This window comes from Natrix helvetica (assembly GCF_964273705.1).
Source record: "Natrix helvetica genome assembly, chromosome: 5".
Lineage (NCBI taxonomy): Eukaryota > Metazoa > Chordata > Lepidosauria > Squamata > Natricidae > Natrix > Natrix helvetica.
In genome coordinates, this window is record NC_138551.1 from 429,732 (window position 1) to 454,883 (window position 25,152).

General features: G+C 59.1%; 3 protein-coding genes across 5 annotated transcripts; all 3 read left to right on the forward strand.

The window, feature by feature from the left end:
• Positions 1–2,378: 2,378 nt before the first annotated feature.
• Positions 2,379–8,189, forward strand: LRRC15 (leucine rich repeat containing 15). 2 transcript variants are annotated; one of them, XM_081955870.1, is made up of 2 exons: positions 2,379–2,488; positions 5,380–8,189. In XM_081955870.1, the coding sequence occupies exon 2, from the start codon at positions 5,385–5,387 to the stop codon at positions 7,122–7,124; it is 1,740 nt and encodes a 579-aa protein (XP_081811996.1). In that variant the 5' UTR covers positions 2,379–2,488; positions 5,380–5,384; the 3' UTR covers positions 7,125–8,189. The 2 variants fall into 2 exon arrangements, with proteins under 2 accessions (XP_081811996.1, XP_081811995.1); XM_081955869.1 differs by lacking the exon at positions 2,379–2,488 and adding an exon at positions 3,152–3,386.
• A 1,547-nt stretch (positions 8,190–9,736) lies between these two features.
• CPN2 (carboxypeptidase N subunit 2) lies at positions 9,737–14,244 on the forward strand. 2 transcript variants are annotated; one of them, XR_014175466.1, is made up of 3 exons: positions 9,737–10,248; positions 11,993–13,758; positions 14,075–14,244. XR_014175466.1 is itself a non-coding variant. In XM_081953973.1 (2 exons), the coding sequence occupies exon 2, from the start codon at positions 12,002–12,004 to the stop codon at positions 13,451–13,453; it is 1,452 nt and encodes a 483-aa protein (XP_081810099.1). In that variant the 5' UTR covers positions 9,737–10,248; positions 11,993–12,001; the 3' UTR covers positions 13,454–14,244. The 2 variants fall into 2 exon arrangements, 1 of the variants encoding a protein (XP_081810099.1); XM_081953973.1 differs by having other exon boundaries at positions 11,993–14,244.
• A 236-nt stretch (positions 14,245–14,480) lies between these two features.
• Positions 14,481–19,712, forward strand: LOC309393780 (uncharacterized protein; the record flags this gene model as incomplete). The annotated part of the gene is made up of 1 exon (XM_081956276.1): positions 14,481–19,712. The coding sequence occupies exon 1, from the start codon at positions 16,104–16,106 to the stop codon at positions 19,710–19,712; it is 3,609 nt and encodes a 1,202-aa protein (XP_081812402.1). The 5' UTR covers positions 14,481–16,103.
• Positions 19,713–25,152: the final 5,440 nt, after the last annotated feature.

The following is a 25,152-nucleotide window of genomic DNA, read 5'->3' on the forward strand; positions in this document are numbered from 1 at the left end:
ATGGCGGAGGGGCTTTGAAATCTGGGTGGAGGAAGTGGTGACGTGGAGTTCCAGAAGGATCTTTGCCTGGAAAGGCTCCATGCAGCTAACGGAGGGGCAGGAGGGGATGAGATGCTCAGGCCGCCGCAGCAGCAGCAGCAGCGCCCGCCCGGGGAGGAATCCAGTCGAGGACGACCGAACAGCGGCAGCCCAACCACAGCCATTTCCCTGCCAGGGAACACATGGCCCAGGATGCTGCTGCTCCCACCGAGGGGAGGGGGCTGCTGAGCACCATCTGTCCCAGTCAGCGGGGAGCCTGCAGGACCCCCAAAAGGGTGGGTAGCTGCTCCTATTCCTCTGCCCTGGCAGGAAGGCCCCCTTTGGGCCTTTGCCACTCGGGCAGAGCGAAAGTCTCAGCAGAAGCCCTTGGGGCCCCTCTGTGAGAGCAGGGGGCTCCTGCTCATCCTCAGGGGGGCTCTCCCGCTGCCAACCTACACAGAACAGGCAGGGGCATTGCCTCCAAGGACAGAGAAAGGCCCTCTACTCTGTGGCCCTGCCTGGCTCCTGCTCCGACTGCCACCCTGGCTGTGGGGAGGCTGCCACAAACCCTGCTGCAGCAGGACTGGGCGCCAGGCGCTGGCCAGACTGGCACAGTCAGATTCAGATCAACTAGTTGCCCAGTACAGCCCTCAAATAACACGGCTGGTTTTGCTGGGGAGGCCGCAGCACCAGCCCAGCTGATTTGGGCAATTTATAGTCACAAGACAAAGGTTGCTTCTAGATTGAGTCCAAAATGCCATTTGGGGCCCGTGAAAATCTGCTTTTTCCTTTGCTCCCCCCCCCCGCCCACTTGGAAAAAAGAGGATCACTGGGGAGGGGGGGGGGGCTGCTCTACACCAAATCCCTTTCCTTCTCTCGGCCTTTAGGCTCCTCTTCTGTGGCTCTCTGTGGCTCTGTTCTCCTCTAAAGGAATGTTGACCTCGGTGGGGCCTTTGGGACCTCCTGTTGCTGAACTTCCCTTTCTGTCATGTCAATGCTGCTTTCATCTCTGGCTTTATGGTGTGGACTTTGAATGGCTGTGTGTGGATTTGGCTGAAGACAAATGCTGATCACTGCAGGACCCTTTGAGAGCTATTGGCTGCCAAGGAGGAGAATCAGGCTTGGAAGTCATTACCGGGAACCTTGGGGGGGCTGCCAGATTCCAAGCTAGTCCTGGGACGCTATTATCCTCCCCCAAATCTCCCGCAGACTCGGACACGGGAACTGCTGATCCCAGGAATTTGGTCAGGAAAATGCCTGTGGACTCCTTTTGGGAGGCCTGGAGGGGCCGTCCAGATGAAACCCTGACACTGCAAGCTGCTGCAGCCTCTCCTCAGGGAGGAGGCGAGAAAAGCAGGGAAGGGCCATGAAGACCCCTCCTGCTGCTGTCTCTTCGCAGTCTCCCCTTTCCAGTGCCACCTTTTCCCCTACAGGACACCACACACACACCAGCCTCCTCCCCACGTGAGACCTGGGGCACGCCAAAGGATGCTGCCTTCCATGGGGGGGGGAAGCTCCACTTGGGGGGCACTTTGACATTGGTGTGTCTGGAGGCTCCCCTCCTCTTCCTGGGGGGTGGTTTCTGCAGAGCACCTGGACATAGAGTGGGGGGGAGCAGCTGGGGCTTCAGCTTAATGGAACCAGATCCTGGATTCCAGGGAAACTCTCCTAGAGGGGTGGGTTCTTGGGGGGGGGGACAGAGTGGAGAAAGACGGGCAGAAGGGAAATGGCTTTCTCAGGGAGGGGCTCTGGCAGCCCACTCAGCAGAGTCCTTTTCCCACAGGACACAGTGGGGGGATTCAGCAGGATCCTGGCTGGGCCCACCGCACAGGCTCACTTGCAAAGGGGTGGATCCAGAAAAAGGCCACCATATTAAGCAATAAAATCAAACCATAGTCAAAACTACTGAAGTTGTTAAACACAGGCAGCCCCTGTGTCCAGCTGTTAAACACAGGCAGCCCCAAGGGTGCTTCCCTGGGGTGCTCAGGCAAGCTAAATGGGCCAGTACGACTGAAGTGGCCCAGAGGCTGACCTGGGGATCACAGGGGGGCTGCAAAGCCCGAGCATCAGACTAGACGACCTCTAAGGACCCCATGGCTTTAGGAAGAATTATGTTGGCAGGCAGACCGACTCTCCCCACCTGGGTTGCCTACATTCCCTCCGACTCTGGTGCACAGAGGCGCAAGACTCAGCGCTGCGGCTTCCCTTCCTTCCTTACTACGGGTCGTGTGAATCCAAGTCACGGGTCGGCATTTTAAGAGACCCAGGACGGAGGGAGGAGGGAGGAGGGAGGAGGGAGGGAGGGAAGCTGCCTCTCGGGCGGGTCTCTTTTCTCGCTCCTCCCGCTCTCTGCTCGGTTGCAGCAACCTGTGACGCTTCCCTTCCCTGGTGCTTTAAATACAGGGAGGAGGAAGGCGGAGGGTCGCAGCGGACCCAAAGCCCGGCAGCCGTCGCCTTTCCTTGGTCTCGGGTAAGTGCCTCCCGGTGCCTCTGCAACGACGGCGGCCTGTTCCCAGGGCTGGCTGCGGGGCGGGACGGTGGGTGGGGGAATTCTTCCTTTCGCCTTTCCCGTCGCTGCTCGCGGGGAACCGAACCGTTAGATTGCAAGGCAGACGTCAAACGGAGAAAGCGGTTCAAACAAAGAAGACAAAAGTGATCAAGCCCCCCCCTCTCCGGGTTGCTGGGCGCGTGGGTGGGCGTGGGAGGGAGGGGGATGCTAAATTCTTTCTCCAAACGAAACCCCCGCCCCGAAGCGCTCCTGGTGTGCCGAAGAGGGCGGGACCCGGAGACAAGCCCGTCCCGCACCGCGAACTGCTTCCATATGGCCGAGGCAAGGCTGCGGCGTGGCCAGATTCCTTCCTCGGGGAACCGGCGGGGGGCTGATCTGGCCCAGCTGCCGCCGCAGGGAAAGTTCTGGCGTGGAGGACTCGCGCACGTCCAAAGCTTGCGGGCGGGCCGGGGGGGGGGGAGGGCAGCTCGGGATTCTTCCCTGAGGGATGCTCTCGAGAGCGCGGGCGGGGATGGGTGGGTGGGCGATTTGGACGCCCCTCCCTCGCAGCTCTCCGGGAGAGGAAGGGCCTGCGGGAGATGCCCTGGCCGAGAGCACAAGCGACCGGCGGCGGACTCTGCTGCCCGGGTAGCTGAGTGCTTGAGGCCCCTCCGACGTTCGGCTGACGTCCACTTCCTACGGAGTAGTTCCCAGATGGGGGCTTTCTCCCCGCGACTCGATTCCGCGCCACAGCGGGGGATGGGATGGCGGGGTTGGTTGGTCAGGGAAAGGACTCCGCGTGTTCAGAGACACGCACTGGCCGTGTTCGCACAACACTCCCTGATCACAGACAGGCTTCGCAACTCGGTTCGCACAACAGGTAAACGTGGGGAGTCTTCACTTGGATGTCTGCTGTGAGAGAGCGAGAGAATGAATGAACGAATGAATTCAGGAATCAGATAAAGCGGTTCCTGCGGATGCAGCCAAGGGACAGCGACCCTACAGCATCGCGGGCGAACGTGATGGAGCGGCTGCGTGGGTCCAGGCGGGGTAGCCTCCCCCTCCCTCCCTCTCGGGCCACCCGGACATCGCCAGCCGAGCGTTTGAAGCATACGACGCCCCCGGAGAGGCTGCTTTTGCGTGTTGGCTCTGCGCTCAGCAGTTTCTATGATCTCACGCGTCGTGAATGCGGCCCCGGGTGTGTGTCTGGGGGGACGGGACTGCTCCGATGCCTCCCCCGTCCGCTTGCCCTCTCCCTCCCCGCACTACAGGCTAGCTAGTCCAAACTCGGCCTGATGGGCTGTGATTATGGTGACCGTAAAAGCTTCGCTCAGCGTTTCCAGCGGAAGGCGATTATAGTTTGGCGGGGAAGGCGCGCTGAGAAGGACAGCCTGACGGGGAAGGTGGGCAGGGCCAGGCCTCTGAGATGGGGGCTTTTGTCTCCGCCGCCCCCTCTCTTGTTCTGCTCTCCGGGAGGAGGCAGCCATCCCTCAGGAGTCCCGCCAGAGACCAGCCGCGGTCCCTCCGCCCCGATTCTCCTGCTAGACCCCGCGCATCATAAGACAAGGACCGATGCTGTCCGAGCAGACGTTCGGAGAAGTTTCGGTCAAGGGGACCGGCAGAGCTTGGCCGTCCCCCGGAGATGAAAGGGGGGCCCGTCCCTTGCCCAAAGCTCAGGAGCCCCTCCCGTCAGCAGAGGGCAGGGTCGGTCCATTAAACTTCTCCGTTGTCTTGGCTGAAATTCCTCTTGCCGATTTCTACTTATGGTTCCGTCTCAATCTTGACCCTGCCCTCTAACTGTCCCCTCCGGTTTGTGTCCGGAGTAAATCGGGCAATCTGATTTTCTAACGCCCCCCCCCCCCATTCCGCTGTAAAGATGAAGGTTCCCCTTGTCCAGTCGTATCTGACTCCAGGGGGCGCTGCTCATTTTCGTTTCTTGCCCAAGGGAGCCCCCGTTGTCCCGGAAGACACTTCCCGTGGTCATGTGGCCAGCACGATGATATATCGAGGTGCACGGAACTCTGTTCCCATCCCCCGAAGTGGTCCCCATTTATTCGTATTTGCATGCCAGGTCGGCTGGAACTGGGCAAGAACGGGGCCCTCACCCCGTCACGCAGCACTTGGGCCTCGAACCCAAGCGGGCAACTTTCCAGCTGGGTTCTGCTGATCGGCAATTCCTTTGGTTTGCGCAATCGCTGCCCACGTGAGCGTATTTTGCCCTGATCGGTCCCCGAGCGTGGTTCTTCCAAGCCATGGATGTCCCCTGTGGTTCCGCCCTCTCATTCCGGGCCCAAAAGATGGAAGCATCAGCGGTCCTCCATCCCTCTTCAAGACTGGCTCTTGTTTGCCACGTCTCTACTTTTGAGCCATTCGGCTTTCATGGACAGAGACCTCCGGCCCACCAAGGAGGGTCGTGGATCTTCTCCCCTTGCTGCCTTTAGTAGATCCCAGCCGCTCCCCCCCCCCCCCCCACAAGCCAGGGCTAAGGAAAGGCTTAACCAACCCAAGCTGTGTTCCACAAACCAACCTCGCTGGGCTGAAATCCACTCTATCAGCCGGCCGGACTAATGCAGAATCTTCCATGGTGAGGGGCAGACAGAGGGTGGGGATATACAGGCAGGCGGGGCCCTTGGAGGCCGAGTGCTCGGAACCTGGGCTAGGATGGGGGGAAGGGGCGCAGCAGAGCCACGCAGAAAACCCCCTCCCTGCAATTCTGCTACCATTTAGTAGCAGGGGAGGGGTGGGAGGCAGCGTGGAACTGCCCTGCCAGAGGCCCCAGCACCCCGGAAGGCTCCAGGGCGTGAGACGAGAGGGTACTCGGTGCTCTGTGTGGGACACTCCAGGGTCTCACACCAGTCTCTCTTTCTCCGCAGGCAACATGGCGCTCCGCTCCGTCCTGCTCCTGAGCTTCCTGCCGTCGATCCTGGCGGGCGGCGGCTGCCCCCTCGGGTGCTCCTGCTCCAGGACGGCCCAGGTGGAGTGCTCCGGCGCTGAGGTCACGGAGATGCCCACACCGCTGCCCGCCAAGGCCATGAGCCTACAGGTCGTCAACACGCGCCTGGCTGCTCTGGGCCCCACAGCCTTCAGCAATGCCTCCCAGCTGCTCGCCCTGCGGATGGAGAAGAACCTGCTGGAGCGCCTCAGTCCCCGCGCCTTCCGGGCCCTGGCGGCGCTGCGCTACCTGAGCCTGGCCAGCAACCGGCTGCAGGAGCTGCCGCCCGACGTCTTCCGGCCGTTGGCCCGGCTGGAGGCCCTGCTGCTGTCAGGGAACCAGCTGCGCCGCATCCAGCCGGCCCACTTCGCCGGGCTGAGTGCGCTCAAGGAGCTGCAGCTGCACGGGAATCGCCTACAGGCCGTGCCCCCGGGCGCCTTCGACCAGCTGCCCAACCTGACCCGCCTCAATCTGGCCCGCAACCAGCTGGTGCGCCTGCCGCCCCGCCTCTTCACGCCGCTGGCGCGCCTGCAGGTGCTACGCCTCTATGAGAACCAGCTGAGTGAGCTGGCGCCCCGGGCCTTCGGCGGCCTGGCCGAGCTGCAGGAACTGGCCCTCTACCAGAACCGGCTACGCCAGCTCCCCGTCGGCCTCTTCGCCGGCCCACGCAAGCTGCAGAAGCTGCTGCTGTCCGGCAACCTCCTGGAGACGCTGTCCGAGGGGCTCCTGCTGGGCCTGCCCGAGCTCTCGCGGCTCTCGCTCTTCGGAAACGCCCTGCGCGAGCTGCGTCCGGGCACCTTCGGTCCTATGCCGCATCTGCGAGAACTCCGGCTGGCCGACAACCAGTTGGCCTCGCTGCCCGGCCACGCCCTGGCCAACCTCACCACTCTGCAGATCCTAGTCCTGAGCAAGAACCGCCTCGTTTCTCTCGCGCCCGCCGCCTTTGCCGGTCTGGATGGCCTCGAGGAGCTCGCCCTACACTCCAACCGGCTGGCCACGCTGGACGAGGCGCTCTTGCGCGACTTGACCTCGCTGCGGAACCTCTCCTTACACAGCAACCGGCTGGCCGCCGTGCCCGCACGGCTCTTCCAGGGGTCCCCCGGCCTGCGCGCCCTTCAGCTGCAGAACAACTCGCTGGAGGAGCTTCCGGTGGGCATTTTCGACGGGCTGCCGGAGCTGCGCGACCTCCAACTGCACGACAACCCCTGGCGTTGCGACCCTGCCCTGCGGTGGCTTCGGCGCTGGCTGCGGGAGAACAGGTCCAGCCTCGGCGGAGAAAGCCACCACCCCCGCTGCGCCGCCCCGCCTTGGCAGCTGGGCCGGTCCCTGCTGGAGCCGGAGGCCACAACCTTCGGTCCTAGGAGCTCCGCACCGCTGGAGGGCTGGGGAACCGTCTGGAGCCACACGGAGGCCCCTTCGGAGAGCGAGCCGACGCCGGAGACGCTGTCGCCTGGACGCTGGCAGCTGCCGCTGGATAGCGAGCCTGGCAGCGCAGAGATCGCGCACGAGTTCCCGGGGGAGCTGCCCGGAGCGGGGCGAGGGGGAGGCGGGATTTGGGGCCTGACCCGCACCCAGACGGGGGTCGTTGTCACCTGCCTCGTGGTGGGCTCCGCCTTGCTCCTGGGGATGGTGCTGGCAGTGGGCGTCTACGGCTCCCGGAAGCGCTCCGTCCCGGCCAAAGCCTAGGTCCGCTATGGGGCTTGCCCGGTCGCGCCCTTTCTTCCAGCACTCACGCGTTCATCCGCTCCACCACGCCGGTCCCGGCATGGGCTCAGCAGCAGACCGGCGCGCCACAGCTGTAGGCGCTACTAGGCGACTTTTGCCCCGGGGATCAGGCCCAGACGGACGCTGGCGCTCCTTGGCTCGCCCCCCCCCCCCTTTGAGGCAGATTGCGCGTCTTCGATCGAGGGACGCCCAGGCCCGGATTCGCAGCGGGACGGCTAACAAGGCCGGGCGGTGGCCGGTCCCAGTACTGGGAGGTCGGGACAGTTTGAGGCGCCAATCCGGGCCGCACTTTCTTCATGCAGGCCGCAAGTCTGGACTGTTCGAAGGGGCAGGACCTCCATGCAAGCCCCACCCGCTCTCCAAAAAGGCGCTCGACTCCTGAACCGTCGATCCCAAGCGGTCGGAACGTACGCGGGTCGCCACACACCCAAGGCCGGCGAAGGGCTTCTGGGGCGGGCTGGGATGCCTCGGGGGTGGCGCCATAGAGGCGCACAGAAGGTCGGCAGATTCCATCTAGGGAGGAAGACACCCCCACCCCCACCCCGACTCCGGAAGCCCCGTGGCTGCCCAGATGGGAACAGGAGGTGCCGCGCGCTGGCCTGGCAATGAGCGGTCTCCCCTGGGTGAGAAAGGCCCGAGGCTCTCCCGCTGCCTCTCAGCCAAGGACGGCGCTCCAGCCGCATCTGGCATCCAGCTGAAGGGGACCGGGCTGCGCTTGGATGTTGCGGAATGCCAAGCGCCTCCAGCAGACCGGTTTCCCAGGAGCCGTGGACGGAAAGGAGCCCGGGCGCTGTTGCGGTGGACAAGGCCGGCTCCGGGGCGCGGGGCGTTTCCCAGCGGCGGCTCGAGGCGCTCGAATGCGTTTGACAATTCTGGGGAGCAGGGAATCGGGCAGAGAATCCGCAAGTGAGCCCGGAGAGGCAGAGAACGGCGGGACGCACCTTCTCCGGCGCCCCAGCCAGGCAGTTCAATCGGCGAAGAGTTGCCCGCAACGACGGTAGCGCCTTGGCGGCAGAGGAGGCTTGGGGCGGGTGGGGTGGGGCGGGGCAGCTCTGGGAGGGAGCAGATGAGCCTCCTGGACGCGGCTGTGGACTAGTGGCCGGGCCTATTAAAGCTGCTCTTCTCGCTTCATCTCACGCCCCCCATTTTCTGCATTGCCTTCCGCGGCCTGGCCCCCGCGTGTTAAAAACGGCTCCTTCCCGAGCCCAGGTGGGGGATGGGAGGGGGACGGAAGGGCGCATTACGTTGGACTGCGGGATGTGTGGAGTGGTGGGGTTTCAGATAGCAAGCACCCCCTTTTCCCCTCTCCCCTGGGTCAGCTTGAACGTCGTTATCCAGCACATGGTTAATGCCAGGAGATGCACTTATGCCCCCAACTCCCCCCTCCCCATTGCTGCCAAGCCTTGCTGGGAGTTCGGCTTTAAATTCAAGGTCTTGGTGTGCCCCCCCCCCAATCAATCTCGGCTGCTTCACCTGGTTCGCACATCATACAAACTACTAGATCAAGTGGATCCCCAGCAGCAGCTCTTTTTCCTATGAAGAACAGCCCCCCACACACACACACAGCACGGCTAGCGCTGCCCAGTCAGAAGGGCCACTGGGCAGAGCGAGGGAGGGGCCGGGGAGGCGGGGCCTCTACAGCGGAAGAGTGCCTGGGAGAGTCCACGCGCCCTCTGTCACGGATGGCTCTGGGGCTGCCCTCCATCCCTGAGGCTGGGGGGGGCCAAAGCAGTTCCAGGAAGGGGATAGTCCCCTTGCAGTGCAGGCAGGCCAGCTCAGAGTTCCAAACCCGGGAAGAAGCGCTGCGGATGTTTCCTGTGTTGCCAGTGGCAGAAGGAACTCTTTCCTCTGTAAAGCAGGAAGCCACGGAGGCGAGATCTGTGTTGGGAAGCGGGACTGGGGTGAACATCAGAACCACCCACAGACCCCAGGAGATCAAAAGGAGAGTTGAAAGGGGAGGGAGGAGGGAGGGCCAGTTACTTCTAAGCTGCTTTAGGCTCCCCTGCAGAACGCCTCCCCCTTTTGCCACTCTTCCAGCAAGAAACAAAACATGGAAACAACTGCACCCACCAAAAGACCCTCCTCCCCCATTCCTTTTCTCCTTTCTTGCCCTGGGTTCTGTTTGGCCAGGTAAGCGAAGAGGCATTCCCGACTTCTGAAGCAGAAGGATAACCCCCCAACCCCACCTCTCCCCAAAGGCTACTAGGATGGCTGCACACCCCCAGGCCCCTTGGGATCAGGGAAAGGCAGGCAGCCAGGAGCCTGCAGCCCAGGCATGGGGGGTGGGGGGGTCATAGATGGGGTGAAGATGGCCAAAGAGCATTCCTCCTCCTCCTCCCTTCCATAGGAAGGTGGGCAATCCTTGATTGACAGAGTTCGGCAGGCATAATGGCATTCACACAACATATTTAACCTGACTCCACTTGGTTGAAAAGAATCAAATGCAGGATGTGCAAAGCTACAGGAAAAATATTCTGTGCCATGCTCTCCTATCAGGGCCGGTGCTCGCTCTTGACATGACCCTGTTGTATGAACACAGCCAGACAGAGGGCTGCCCCCCCCCCCCCGCCTGAAGAACCAGGCCAGGCAGGGGACTGGGAAGTGGGTTGCCCTCAGCAGGAGGTCATGTTGCTCCATCCGGCTCCGGGGTCTAGTCACCTGCCACTCTGGGGCTCCCAAGCGCTTGGGGGCTGAAGGATCTGGGAAAGCACCTGCTGTGGCTTTTTGGGCGCCTGGTGAACCTGGGCTCTTCTCTCCAGTGAGGGCTGCCCAAAGGCCATGCAGCTGCCCCCAAAGTGCCCAGGTGCGATTGGAGGCCAAGCCTCAGAGCCTCTCCCCCTCCCTCCCTCCCTCCCCCAAGGGGAGGAGGGTCCCTTGCTGCTGCTGCAGCTGTTGATTGAGAGGCCAGTGCCCGCCCTGCTCCCCTCCCAAGGCTGCCGGCCTTTGCCCCAATCTCTGGAAAGCAAAGTCCTGCAGCCACCTCTGCCCAGTGGGTCACTGACCCAGCCACCCTGTTGACCGAGGCTGCTGGTGGAGGCTGGGGACACAGGGTGGAGGTTTCCTTGGACAACTGGACACACAGAAGGTAAGTGAGCATCTGGGGAGCAGATCCTGGGCTGTGCATGGGGTGCGGGGGGTGCGCGTTCTCCTCCCACTTGCCACGCTGGTCTGGGGAGTGATGATATTTCTCACTCCCACTGCTGAGAATCGGCAGTCCCATTTCCAGAATTCGGAGATAGGAAAATGCAGGAACGTATCTGGAAAGCTCCCCAAATGCAGCATTAGCAAAGCAGAAAGAAACCCCCCCCCCCACCTCCAAGCTGGTCTCCGTTGGGCCCTTCAGCCGCAATCCTTGTGCATCGTTCTCTCGCATGGAGGGGGGGGGAGGGAAACAGACTGCTGCTCCTTGTGCGGCATTCAGTGCAACTTCCAGTCGCCCCTGTCATCCCCCCCACCCCAAGTCCTCTGTACGGGATCCAAAGCCCATCTGTCTCTGGGGAAAACCCAGCCTGGGCCAGGGATGCCTCTCTGCATACTGGTGAGGAGGGGGCATCCTTGGCTTCCTCTCTGCTCCCTGGAGTGAGGAAGGTTTCCCGAGGGGCTTTGGCCCGAGAACCAACGAAAGGATGCCATTACAATGGAGGCATCCTGAACACCTGGAAGTCTGCAAGAAGGCAATTTTATATCAAGGGCTTAATGAATGAATCCATTTCAGGAAGTGCCTAAATAAATAAACATCATGGAGTTGGAGGGGACTTTAAAGGCCATCTAGACCACCTGCTAGTTCTGTTCAGGATCCACAGGGGCTCTCCAGCCCCGAAGTCTTCCAACAGAGAACCTTCTCCTGAGGAAGCCTGTTCCACTGGAAGAGTCAGGGAATTTCCGAGCTCCCTCCTGGGCACTTTGACCCACCAGTTTTGGCTCTGCCCTTTGCAGCCCCCGGGAGTCTGTCCATTCCCTTCAGGGTGGGATCGCCTCCCCCCCCCCCACCTTGGATGGGCTGAGCATTGCTAGATACGTCCAGGGCTCAGCCTGTGGCTCTCTCTTCATCTTAGTAGACTTCCTCTAAACTGGCATCAGTTGTCTGGTGCCCTTTGCCCAGAATGGGCCCAACCTCATTGCCCTCTCCTGCTGAGCCTCAGGACACCTCTCCTCCCAAGGCTGTCCAGCTGATTGGCTGGATCTCCACAGCAGTGGACAGTGAACCTTGCCTAGAGGTCCCTACCTGCCACATCATCCCAGGCCCTTCTCAAGGCTTGCCTAGAGCGATGGCAGTGATATTATGTTTTATTCTGTCATTTTTCTATGTAATTCAAAGGGGAGAACAAGGCTAATTCTGCCGCCCCCCCCCCCCCGCCTCCATTTTTCCTGCAACAACAACAACCCTGTGAGGTGGGTTGGGCTGAGATAGGGACTGGCCCCAAGTCACCCAGTTGGCTTCCATGCCAAGCGATGACCTAGAACTCACCATCTCCTGGTTTCTAACACACGGAAGAGTGGTTTTGGGATTTTCATTTCCGGTTTTTGCTGGGCTGTGGGTGTTTGGATGACTTTGGGATTCCTGCAAAGCCCCCAGATACCCGTGGGTGAGTGATAGATGGAGCCCTTCGGAGGGAGGCCCTGCTGCCACGATCTCTCTGCCCCTGTGTCTCCTTACTCCCAGCCCCTGGGAGGCTAAGGGAGGCTTATTTCTCCGCCTGGGCCCTTGGGAGCTGGGTGGCTTATCTCGAGGCCGCCAAGGCTAGGGAAGAGCGAGGGCAGAGGCTTCTTCCAGAGCCCTCGCCCACTCCCACCCGTCTGACGGCGGCGCTTCTGCCTTTCCTCCGCAGGCCCAAACGATGCCCCCCCGACTTGGCCTCCTGCTGCTGCTGCTGCTGCTGACCGCCTCGGTGCTGGCCCCGCCGGCGAGCGCCGCCTGCGCCCGCCTGTCCCCGTGCCGGTGCTTCGGCGGCGCCACCGTCTTCTGCTCGGGCCGAAACGTTTCGGGCGTCCCGGAGGAGCTGCCCCCCGAGGCCACCCGGCTGTTCTTCGTGGGCGCCTCGCTGAGCTCCCTGCCCTGCCGCGCCTTCGCTCCGCGCAGCAACGGCAGCAACCTGCGCCAGCTCTCCTTCCTGGACTGCCCGCTCCGGACGCTCCCGGGCTGCGCCTTGGCGGGGCTGCCGCGGCTGCGCGAGCTGGACGTGGCCCTGGCCCAGCTGGCCGGCCTCCCCCGCGGGGCCCTGCTGGGCTTGGGCCGCCTGAGCAAGCTGGCCGTCCGCTTCAGCCGGCTGGAAGCCCTGGAAGAGGGGCTCTTCGACGGCACGCCGGCGCTCCAGGCGCTGCAGCTGCAGGGCAACCGGCTGGCGGCGCTGCCCGCGGGGCTCTTCCAGCCGCTGCCCGGCCTGCAGTCGCTCTCGCTGGCCCAGAACCGGCTGGCCGAGCTGCCCGCCGAGACCTTCCAGCCGCTGCTGCGCCTGCGCGAGCTCCGCCTGAGCGACAACCGCCTGACGCGCCTCCCGCCGCGGCTCTTCCGGCCCCTGGCGGCGCTGCGGGAGCTCTTCCTGGACGGGAACCAGCTGGCCGAGCTGCCCCGGGGGCTGTTCGCGGGGCTGGGCCTGCTGCGGCGGCTGCACCTGCAGCACAACGCCCTGGGCCGCCTGGAGCCCCCCGGCCTCTTGGCGGGGCTGCCCAGCCTGGCTTTTCTGCAGCTGCAGAGCAACCGGCTGGCGGCGCTGCCCGCGGGGCTCTTTCGGGGGACGCCCCGCCTGGTGGACCTCTCCCTGGCCCACAACCGCCTGCGGGAGCTGCCCGACGGGCTCTTCGGCGACCTCTCTGAGCTCTCAGTCCTCAGCCTCGCCCACAACCGGCTGGAGCGCGTGGCTGCTGGGACGTTCCGGGGCCTGGGCGGGCTGGGACGGCTGCAGCTGCGCCACAACTACCTCGCCGTCCTCCCCGCGGCGGCCTTCGCCAACCTCAGCAGCCTGGAGGCCCTGGACGTGGCCCACAACCGCCTGGAGAGCCTGCCCGAGGAGCTCTTCGACGCCAACGAGGCCCTGGCCAGCCTGGCGCTGGAGGGCAACCCCTGGCGCTGCGACTGCCGCCTGGCCCCCCTGGCCGACTGGCTGAGCTCTCTGGACCACCCGCTCGGCGCCCGCGTCTTCTGCCAGGCTCCCGCTCCCTTGGAGGGCAGGGCTCTCCTAGCTGCCAGGGAGGGGCAGCTCCTTTGCCCCTGCCAGCCTGGCAGTGGCCGCTGCCCAGGGGAAGCTCCGACTCCTACCAGAGAGACAGGAGGCCTGGACCGGGTTGCTTAGAGACCGCCGGCACCATTCAGGGCAGACCTCCCTGCAGCCCCCCACCCCGGCAAAGGAGGGCCAGGAGGGAGACGGGGTTGGGGGGCTATACCCCGGCCTGGTGGTCTTCTACTGGACAGCAGGATCCATTCCGACAATGCCCCCCTCTGAGCTTGACAAGGAGGGGCGGGGAGATGCGGAGCGGTAGGCGCGGCTCAGGCAGGACCCATTCCAAGTGCTGCAAGATCCAAGCCAGGGAGCCACCCGGAAGCGCTGGGGTTGGTCGCCCGGGAGGATCCCATCCTGGAGCAGCTCCTGCTACAGAGGTAGTCTCGCCCCTCTCCCGCTCCAGGCTCCGGTCCTCGGGGGTCCCCGCACAGAGCAGACCGCTGGATTCTCCCGCCTCCTCATCTGTGGCGGCTTAGAGAAGCGCCTCGGGGTTCCTGTTTGCCCTTTCGGCAACAGCAGATTCCCCCCCCCCTGTGCCTCTTTCCTTTTGGGGGGCTCTGAAGACCTTGAGATTCTAGCTAGGCTTCTTGTGTTTCCTCCTCCTCCTATCCATCCCCCCACCTCCTTTCTTTCCCTTTCCCTTCCCTCTCTTCCTCCTCCCGTCCCATTTACATTTCTTTTTGTTTTTTGCAGATTTCATACATGTTGCTATGATGGTAGCTGTCATGATGTTTGAGGACTTTGATATTTGTGCGATTGTTGTGTACGTTTTGCAGGGGCTGAATTAAACCCAATCCCGTGTTTTATCCAACCACAGTACATGTAACATGTTTTGCCTAAACCAATAAAATCATTATAGTCAATTATTATCTATCCCACCCTCCAAAAATCCGCATCTCTTCCTTCCCCCCAAGCTTGCTGAGGGTCACCCAGGGGGCTTCCAAAAGATGGTGGGGGTACAGAGAGGCCTGCCTTTGGTCTCCCTTACACTGACCATTGATGGCCTTTCCCATAAACTAGTCCTGGTCACTGATCCCCCCCAAAGCAGCTCTCTCCAGTTTGGCCCCATGGGGTTGCTGACGGCCCCCAGGTAGGGAACCCTTAAGGAAGAGGAGTCCCTGTTCCCGCTCGTCTCTCCTCCCAGGGTGCAGGAATCCCAAGAGGCAATTGGACTTTCTGGTTGTCTTTAAAGCCACCTGGAGTCTTAAACAGGGCTGTCAAACTCAAGGCTCAGATCTGGGGCCAGTCTGGAAACAGCAAAAGACCCCCTTGCAAGGCCTCTGCGGGCAAAAATGGGGCACGGGTGGGGCTCAAGCCCCCCCCCACCATTTTCAGCCCCCGCAGGGGTCCAGGAGGCCGTCTTTGACTCAGAAGGTTATAAAAGGGAGGAAAAGTAAAATATTTTACGTTTCAGGCTTGCAGGATTCTGCTACTATCACCTACGTCAACAATGTGTACTTCTAATCTTCCCATGGAGTCAGTTTCTTGATCTGGCCTCTCTCTAATAAGGTGAATCAAGCAGATCAAGTAAGTATTAAAAAAAACCAAAATCACAAATATATGCCTCTCTATTTTTACAAGTTTATAAAACCACGTCTGCAGAGGTGCGGTCCCATGTCACGGCCACCACGGCCACCCCCAGCAATGCCACCCCCACCCCTCACCAGCCCTCCAAGGTCAAGCCCAATCCTGATTTGGCCCTCAATGAAATTGAGTTTGACACCCGCTCTAAAAGAACACAAGTGGCCAGCTGTCTTCAAGGAGTATAAATCCTTCCATTCCCCACCATCCAGTCAGAGCTGAAGAAGTTTCTGGGAGGAGAAGCGAAATGTCTTCAAAGAAAAAAAGTCCAGTTGCCTCTTGAAAAAAGCACCTCTGGGACAACCACGACCTGGATGACGGAGAGCCTCCATAGACATGAGTGCAGGGAATGTGTCAGGGTGCTGGCCCTGCATCTGGGAAGATGGGGGCACCCTTGACTAGGGGGTGTCTCTCTCCCTTCTGCTCAGCTTTGGCAGCACCAGGCTCCTGCCATCTCAGGGGGTTCTCCGCACTGTGGAGAGTGGGTGCCAAGCGAAGGGCACTCCTGCCAAGGGAGGGGCAGCTGAGCCCCAATGTGCCCCTTGAGCGGAAGAGACAGAGCCACCAGCGGTGTCTCCTGGGGCTGCCAAGTGCCCCTCGCAGCTTATCAGACCAAACCAGAGAGCAAACGGTGCTTTGGGTTACATCCAGATCTCCTCCACCCTTCTGGGATGTCTCCTGGAGATAAGGGCCACCTATCCCTCAGCAGCCCATCTGGATCAGGGGCAGATTCTCCGAGGAGGTGAGTGGCGCCTTCTCAAGACCTCCTGCTGCCCTAGCCAGGAAGGATTTCTGGGGGCTGCTCAGCCAACAGGTGCGTCCTCTTAGCCGCCACATCAGAGACCTGCGGGAGGGAAGGGTGAGCAGTCGGTGTTCCCTTTGCAGGACCAAAATGCTCCCTTTTGGTCTGGCTGTGGCTGCAGCAGTAGAGAGCAAGGGGTGGGGAGTCCTGCGGTGTTCCCACAGGTATAAATCCATTGACCAATGACTTGCAAGAATTAAAACAGCAGGTTGAGAATCTGTCAGAAGGGTCGAAGAATTGATTCAAGGGGTCCTAGAAATTAGGACGCTGCAGTGCAGAGAAGGTTGGTGGGCGCAGGGAATACTTTGAAAAAGGCTCAGGCTGTTGGTCTCTTCCAGCATGTGGCTTAGGGCCACTATCCTCCTCCTCCTCCTCCTCCTCTTCCGGACCAGCCAAGGGGACCAGCAGAGTTGCAGTGGCACTCCGAACGAGAGCTGCCCCTATCAAGACGTCTACACGAAGACCCGATATATCACAGAGATCCCCAAGTCAGTAGCTCCCATTATCACTGAAATGTTCTTTGTGGAGACAGGAATTGTAGAAATCAGGCAGGGAGCCTTCGTGAACATGTCTAACCTAGTGAAAATTGAATTTATAAACAGCAAGATTAAAAGAGTTGAAGCAGGAGCATTTGATCACTTGGGGAAATTGACTGATTTGGAAATCACTGGGGCTGAGTTAGGGGCTCTCCCTGTGGGCACCTTCCGGTCCCTGGATCACTTGCGCAAGGTGAGCCTGAGGGACTCCCAGATGAGGAGGATTGAAAAGGGACTCTTTGAGAGTCTTGGGGATTTGGAAGAGCTTTACCTGCATCGGAATGAAATTGTCTCTCTCCCCGATGGAGTTTTTGACGGGCTCCCTAAACTCTCCTTGTTACATTTGGCGTCAAACCAGATCTCCAACTTCTCACGGGATGTTTTCCAGCAATTGAGCAGGTTGAAGACTCTCCGGTTGCAGGATAACCAGATTGGGAGCCTGGGGGAGGGGACCCTGGACAGCCTGCAGGAGCTGGTGGAGCTCAATCTTGAGAGCAACAGGCTCCAGGCTCTCCCTCCCAACTTGCTAAGACAGCTGGTCAACCTGGAGAAGATTTTTCTGGACAAGAACTTGATTGAAGTTCTCCCAGAGGAGATCTTCCTTGGACTGAGCAAAGTGAAACAGCTAAAGGTGGCTTCCAACCGCTTGAAAGCTTTTCCACCCTTGGGGGCCATGCGGCTGCTGAAGGAGCTGGACCTGAGCAGGAACAAGATCTCCTCCCTGGAGAATTTGACTTCTCTCCCCTCCCTGACAACTCTTAAGCTCCAAGGAAACCTCCTGGAGACCATCCCCACCGGTCAGTTTGACCACTTGGGAAAACTCACCTCCCTGTATCTTGGAGACAATCCGTGGAGGTGTGACTGCCACCTTCTCTATCTTCATCAGTGGATAAGCACTAATGTCAAAAGAATAAAGGATGCCAAAAAGTTAACCTGCAGAAGCCCAGGAGACCTGGCTGGCAAGAATGTGAACTCACTGTCAAAAGACCAGCTGGTCTGTTTAACAACCACACCCATTTTAGCCACCTTCAAAGCCACCCCGTTGCCCACCTCCACTCCTCCATCTGCCACCCCAGCAAGGAGAAGCACAGCTGGGGCCTCAGCTCAGACCCCCATGCTGCAGGAGGCCCCCACCACGTCTCAGGCCTCAGCCACCGTTCCTCCGGCCCATCCTGCGAAAAGCACCCAAATCCTGATGACCAGCAGCACCCCCATGAGCACCCAAACCCCAACTTCAAGCTCCCCCCTCGCCCCCCCTCAGAGTTCCACCTCAGCCAGGACACGTCCTGAAGCCACAATGCCCACAAGTTCCTCAACCACAAACAAAGATGCCATCACTGTCTTTGAGATTTCTTCCACAACCCATGAAATACTTTCCACGACTTCTCCAGCCAAAAGCAAAGAAGCCACAACTGCCACTGAATTGCCTTCTTCAACCCTTCAACACACAACTTCCACAACTTCTCCAACCACAACCAAAGACATCGCAACTGTCACTGAATTGCCTTCCACAACGCTTCAAGTCACAACTTCCATGAGTTCTCCAACCACAACCAAAGACACCGCAACTGTCACTGAATTGCCTTCCACAACGCTTCAAGCCACAACGTCCATGAGTTCTCCAACCACAACCAAAGACACCGCAACTGTCACTGAATTGCCTTCCACAACGCTTCAAGCCACAACGTCCATGAATTCTCCAACCACAACCAAAGACATCGCAACTGTCACTGAATTGCCTTCCACAACGCTTCAAGTCACAACTTCCATGAGTTCTCCAGCCACAACCAAAGACACCGCAACTGTCACTGAATTGCCTTCCACAACGCTTCAAGCCACAACGTCCATGAATTCTCCAACCACAACCAAAGACATCGCAACTGTCACTGAATTGCCTTCCACAACGCTTCAAGTCACAACTTCCATGAGTTCTCCAGCCACAACCAAAGACATCGCAACTGTCACTGAATTGCCTTCCACAACGCTTCAAGTCACAACTTCCATGAGTTCTCCAGCCACAACCAAAGACACCGCAACTGTCACTGAATTGCCTTCCACAACGCTTCAAGCCACAACGTCCATGAATTCTCCAACCACAACCAAAGACATCGCAACTGTCACTGAATTGCCTTCCACAACGCTTCAAGTCACAACTTCCATGAGTTCTCCAGCCACAACCAAAGACATCGCAACTGTCACTGAATTGCCTTCCACAACGCTTCAAGTCACAACTTCCATGAGTTCTCCAGCCACAACCAAAGACACCGCAACTGTCACTGAATTGCCTTCCACAACGCTTCAAGCCACAACGTCCATGAGTTCTCCAACCACAACCAAAGACACCGCAACTGTCACTGAATTGCCTTCCACAACGCTTCAAGCCACAACGTCCATGAATTCTCCAACCACAACCAAAGACATCGCAACTGTCACTGAATTGCCTTCCACAACGCTTCAAGCCACAACGTCCATGAGTTCTCCAACCACAACCAAAGACATCGCAACTGTCACTGAATTGCCTTCCACAACGCTTCAAGCCACAACTTCCATGAGTTCTCCAACCACAACCAAAGACATCGCAACTGTCACTGAATTGCCTTCCACAACGCTTCAAGCCACAACTTCCATGAGTTCTCCAGCCACAACCAAAGACACCGCAACTGTCACTGAATTGCCTTCCACAACGCTTCAAGCCACAACTTCCATGAGTTCTCCAGCCACAACCCCAAATGCCACAGCCGTCTCTGAGATTTCTTCCATAAGCCACCAGTTCACCTCTTGTACAGATACTCTGACCACAGACGATGAACAGATTACCCGAACCACGGAGGCCACTGTGCCCTGGGGCACTCCCACCAAGACAGCACCCACTGCTCTGACTAACATCAGCTCAGCAAGAACATTTGAAGAGTTTACAGTCCCCAAGAGATCCACAGAAAGCCAGGATCCACCCACTGGCAGCCCTGGGATCACCATGTCATCCGTGTGTAGCTCCAGGCCCTTCACGCCAGACACCCCCACTGGGCAAATGATGACCATGTCTGGCCCCACAGCCCCCAGAGTGACACTGGGACAGATGCCCGTTGCAGGCTCAGCCCTGGCCCTTCCATCTGCAGCAGAGTTCCCTTCCCCTTCTCTCCCTCCTTTGCCCCAGAGTGTGGGGAGCCCTCTTTCCCCCAGCCAACCTGCCCTTCTGCCACAGCACCAGCCCTGGGGCTTCCTGCTGAGCTCCAACTCACGCTATTGCCAAGTGTTCCTCTTGCTTTACCTCCCCATGCTCTCGGTGGCCACCTTCTGTGCAGTCGCCCTTGGGTGCCTGGCATACGTGCTCCACAAGGCCACCGAGTCGGTCCAGTTGCCTTCCAGGCCAGTGAGGTTGGTGAATGTCAAGGCCAGGCGAGGGAGGGAGTGAAGGGTGGTGGCAGAAAAGCAGCCCTGCCATCTCAACTCTGGCCTCCTGGGACGCCCACTGAGACCCTGGGCAGAGTGCCCTGCACTGGGCTGCTTCTTCTTAATACTGCCACCTCCTGGACCCCAAGATGGGGAAACTGAGGAGTCTGCCAGCTGTAGCCCTACCTGGAACAGGAGGCCCTTTCTTATCCTCTCCACCACGTGGTGGGGCTGTTATAATGCACTTGTGGTAGTAAAAGATCTCTCATACCACAGATGTGGAACCTCTGAGATCCCCCCCACTCCCCACTACCTATGAACTGCTGAAGGTGCCCACTCCCCCACCGCATCAGGAAACCTTTAAAGCCAGCTGGATTAACCCTGAATGGTGACAGGAGGAAGAATGGGACAGGCATTGGGGGCTCAGCGGTGCAGACTGCTTCTATTCCCTAGCCAAGTGTATCCGGGGGCCTTCCTAAGGAAGAGGTGGCAGAGGTGGGCTTATCTCAAATCGTCCAAGGCCAGGCTGTAATTCCACCAGGTCTGCCTGTTTCTTTGCAATGCACCCAGGGGGCAAAAGATAAGTAAGATCTGGTTCCCCTTTTGGATCAAGGCTCCAAAGGGTTAGGGTTTTCAGCAAGCACCATAACCATCTGGAGGGCCCCGGGCGTACTGCACGCATGCTAATAAAAAGAGTATCTTATCTTCAAAGTGATTGAGTTGCTTAGAGTGGCCGCAGCCCACTGATTGTGGGGATGGGGGGGAAGAACACTCACAAGCTTTGCTTGGTCCAAAATACACCTGCCTAATTATTGGCCAATCCAAATGTGGGATACCTGCACCCTGAGCCCCCACTGGTGTCCAATGGAGGACAGTTCCAGGTGCTGGGGGGGGGGTCACCCGTGTGGGTTGAGATGCAACACCTTCAAGGCTACCCTCTCCTTTGGATGGTGGGAGTTGACCTGTTCTCTGGCATGCTTTTTTTGTTTCCTCTGTTTTATTGCTGGAAACCACCAAGAGTGTTGGGAATGCAGAAACCTGGTCAATAAACAAGCAGCTGCCTGGGGTTAATCTCACCTGGGTGTTTTTTGCTGCTCTTTGGTGTCAGGCAACCAAGAGCTTCTGGAGTGGATCCGCTTTGCAGATTGGCCCAACACACAGAATGCCCAGGATTGTGGGGGGGTCCCATCCTGAAGCTGTTCTGAAAGGCTGAAACAGAAGAGAACAGAATAGAAAACAGAATAGAATAGAGTAGAAAATATAGAATAGAACTGGGTGCTTCCTATAGTTTTTATGGACACTTATCCTTTATTCTGCTCTTTTACAACATAAGCACCAGAGATATTGGGAGTCTATTTGTTATGTAAAATAAGATGGATGGATGGATGGATGGATACTTACTTACTTACTTTACTTTATTTAGATTTCTAGACCGCCCCCTCTCCCGAAAGGGATGGATGGATAGATAGATAGATAGATAGATAGATATGAGAGAGAGAGAGAGAGAGAGAGAGAGAGAGGGAGAGAGGGAGAGAGGGTGGTGGTGGCTGGTTTTGCAGAGCCTGCCTAGCCCCGGACAACCAGGGCCCTGGAACCTCTTCAGGGCCACTTTCCTCTCTGGCCCCAAGAAGCAGAACCGGGGCAGAGCCCAGGACTTCTTGGGCAGAGGCTTTGCCGGGAAAGGCCGCCTCCTGGGGAGGAAAAGGCCCGCCAGAGCAGCTCCAAGTAAGGCTGTCGGCCAAGGCGGCGAGAGGCCCGCCCTGCCTTAGGACTGTTTCGAAACCAGCTCAGGAAGCCGCTGCGGGCGTTGCGGGAGGCTGGACGTTGCGGGGCGCTGCTGGCGTCGGTCTGGCCAAGTTGCGGAGCGAAGCCGGGGCGAGCGGGGCCGGAGAGGAGAGCGGGGGAGCTCAGCGCTAGAATCCGCTGCTGGTAAGGGAGGCTTCTATGGAATAAACGGAAACCTGGGAAGCACCGGAGAATCTGAGCCTGAAAGCAGGAAGCCAGGCAAATCATGCTTCTCCCGCTCAGTCCCCCCGCGCCACAGACGCGAATTGAGCCGCAGCGCTTCCCCGCCAGCCTTTCCTTCCCTGCGAGCGGAATTCGCCGCTGCGACCCTCCGTACTGCGAGCCTTGGGCCGCGCGGCAACAGCGCCTCCCACTGGCTGCTCACCGGAGCGTCCGCCCCGCGCTTGCTCGCCACTCCTCTAGCTACGGCGGTCTCGCTCAAGGCGGCGTCGGGACTGAGATCCTCCCGGACTTCAGACGGAGCGCTCGCTTGTCCCGCGCTCGCCTGCCGCTCTTTCTCGGGACTGGCCTGATTTGGCCGCCAACCGTGGGCCGTTTGAGCCGAACCCCGAAGCCTTCTCCGCGGAGGAGCGAAGGGCGCCCGTCGATTCTTCAGCAAACCAAGCGGGGGCGGGGGTGGTGGTGGCGGTCGGCCACTCTGCAGCGTCTTGATCTGTGTCTTCATCGCCCGTGGCCATTTTCCCATTTGCGGCCTTCGACTCACCTTTGTCCCGTCGCTGCTCCGCCGAAGGCGCCTCCGGCGAGGCCCTCTTGCAAGCAGCCGGCAGATGGCGCCAGAATACAACTGATGGCCGCTGGAGGCCGCGGCGGGGGTCGATCCGCTCCCCCCACCTCAAGAATGGGATCCTATTTTCTTCCCTGCCGGTTGGATGGCGGGAGCGCGCGCGTTCTCAGCAACTCTGGCATGGATGGAGAGGGAGGAATGAGCTCCCCATCCCCCTGTGTCTCTTGCAGTCTCCCTGGGGGAGACAAACCAAGGAATCCTCTTCGTTGGTTCAGCTCCGCTTTTTCCAAAGTGCTGCCGGTAAAGATGTTCTCCTTTTAAGTGGGGGCTCCCCCCCCCACTTTTTGGCAGCCACAGTTCAAGAGCTCTTTTTTATAGCTCTTAAACTGTGGTTGCTAAAAAGAAAAGAAAAAAACCACAAGACAACTATCCATCCTGTTGCACCGTCTGGTACTGAACAGGGACAGAAAGCTCCCTCCATGCCATGGAAATGCATCTTGACCACATTGCAAATGACACAGTTCACCAACACTTTGATATGTCATCAATTGCAACGAAGGTGGGAGAAGGCCGACTCTGCTGGCATGGACATGTCTCGAGAGCAGCCCTTCCCACCCTTGCCAAGACTGCCTACCAACTAGAGGTCAATGGCCAGCAACTTTGCAGGCATCCAAAACAGAGATGACCAGACCCCATCAAGAAAGACATGCAAGCCGCCATCCTGCCCCCTGACCATGCAAAGTGGCGTTCAATGATCCCAAAAGCGGACTCTGCACCTGCGGGAATACGCTAGGAAGAAGAAGAAGAAGAAGAAGAAGAAGAAGAAGAAGAAGAAGAAGAAGAAGAAGAAGAAGAAGAAGAAGAAGAAGAAGAAGAAGAAGAAGAAGAAGAAGTAGTTTAAGAGCTATATTGTTCATGGCTAAAAGACCTCTTTAAAAGAAGCCATTTCTGGGTGATTGAGGGGTGGGGGGCCTCTGGGAAGTCATAGGTTGTCTTCCAGATCTTAGGCTAGGGTGCCAGAGAAGCTGGAGAACCAGCCCCCCCCCCCCTGTGACTGGCTTGTCCAAAGCCCTTTTCTGTAAGAAAGAAAGTTGCTTCACATGAATCTATGACCCTGGCTATGGCTTGGCGCTGCTGACATGTGGTTTAAGCAGGCCAGGTAAAGTCCCAGCCGTTCAGGCACAAGCTCTGCCATGCCTGCCTTTAACCCTGGCTAGTGCATTCTAGCTTAGCAGGCGGTGTGCAAACTGAGCCCTGCTTGGAGGTAGGTTCTCTGTGGCTCTGAAAACAGGCTATTTCCATATCTGGGTTAAGCGTGTGAATGCAGCCACTCTGCAGCCTCTAAGAACTCTATCTGTAGGGAAGGCAAGACGTCATGGGTTGGGGCGGTGGTGGGGTGAGTTTGCCAGGGTGGAGCTGCAGGGCAACAGCCTGTGAATCCTCTGGCCTGGGCGATGGGTGTTTCAGAGTGGGTCTGGGGGCTTTCTGCAGACCTAGGGGTATTGCCAGAGAGAAACGGGGCAGGAGAACTTGGGGTGATCCCCAGCCTGTGAATGGGGGTCTGGGTCCCAATGCGCCAGACTTCTATGAGACTAGAATGGGCGCCTGGGGCATTAGACCGTCCATGTGGGGTGGGGATCAGGGGCTCCTGATGTATCTGGCCGTTGCCTTCAAGGAGGCCCCTGAGTGGCTGCTTGACTTCCAAGGGCTCCTTTTTGTGGTATGGGGCCTCCCACAGTACTGGGATGTGGGGCATTCAGACTTCCTTCTCTGGCTTCCCCTGGAGACCTGCCTTGGACTTCTCCCTCCTCTCTCCCCCTTGGGAGGGACGGACCCTCACTTGGCAGATGCCACAAATCGCAGCGGAGCAGAGAGCAGAATCTCGGGCTTCAGCCGGGCACGTGGCCCCGGAGCAGGGATTTTGGTTTGTTCCCCAAGGCTCCTCCACCTTCCAGTCGAGAGCTTGCAGCGGATTGAAGGGGCTTCGGTTTCAGCTGGTCTGTCAAGATCTGCTTCAAGCAAGGACAAAGCACTCACCCCCCCCCCCCAGACTTAACCAGGTTTGCTGCTTCCATGCTAAAGCATCTTTCAGGGGTCTTCCGTAGCCCAACGGCAGATAGAATCTGTTGCTGTAAATGATTCAAAATAACATTTCAGAGAAAAATGTTCTCTGGATGAGGAATATGGAAAAAAACCTGGCTGAAATCTGGAGACAACCTCTCCTTGGAGTCTGCATTTACAATTACCGCCTCAATGTTTTTGCCGCTTGGAATTTGCTGGAATGCTGAATCCCTGCAGAGCCGCCCAGAGCTCCAGTCTCTGAGCAGGCCTGGGTGTGGGGGCCACTTGGGGGGAGGAGGCCAAAGGGCATGCAGGGACATCAATTTGCAAGCTCCATAGGAAAGGTTAAGGGCCGGGAGCACAGAGCTGTAATTGAGTCATTCCATCAGAGGCCTCTGGATCAGCAGGGAAGGCTGCTTGTCTCCAGAAGAAAATGCCCAGACAAATTCCAAGCAGCAGGATGGGGCGGGGGGGGGGGGGCTCCCCTGCGTGGGGGCTGAAAGGTACCTGCCCCCACTCTGCAGCCCTGGAGTCCCTCCTGCCAGGAAAGAGCTCCGTCTCGGCTCCAGCAAATCTCTGGGCTGGCTCCAGAGGCAGAGACCCTCAATGGCGAGTTGCAACCCCCAGCCACGCATTCCGTGGCCCGTGGGGGAGAGCCAGGAGGCCAGGGTCCCAACCACTTTCCCAGTTTCCCACAGTAGAATATGTGGCAGGCTTGAGGCCCACTGCAAAAGACGGCTTCCAAACCTGACACAGGACTCCCCTGTTTGGGAGACCCCATGCAACCCCCCCTCCCTGCCTCCCCAGAGTTTCCAGTGGAGATGGGGGGCTGCCTGCCTCAGCCAGGGAAGTGGCTGGCCTTAGGCTTGAT

Bases quoted from the DNA above. Each gene is read 5' to 3' on its own strand.
- LRRC15 (XM_081955869.1), top strand. From the start codon at position 3,221: ATGGGGGCTTTCTCCCCGCGACTCGATTCCGCGCCACAGCGGGGGATG. The intron at 3,387-5,379 runs GTAAACGTGGGG...CTTTCTCCGCAG, and splicing joins CAACTCGGTTCGCACAACAG to GCAACATGGCGCTCCGCTCC.
- CPN2 (XM_081953973.1), top strand. From the start codon at position 12,002: ATGCCCCCCCGACTTGGCCTCCTGCTGCTGCTGCTGCTGCTGACCGCC.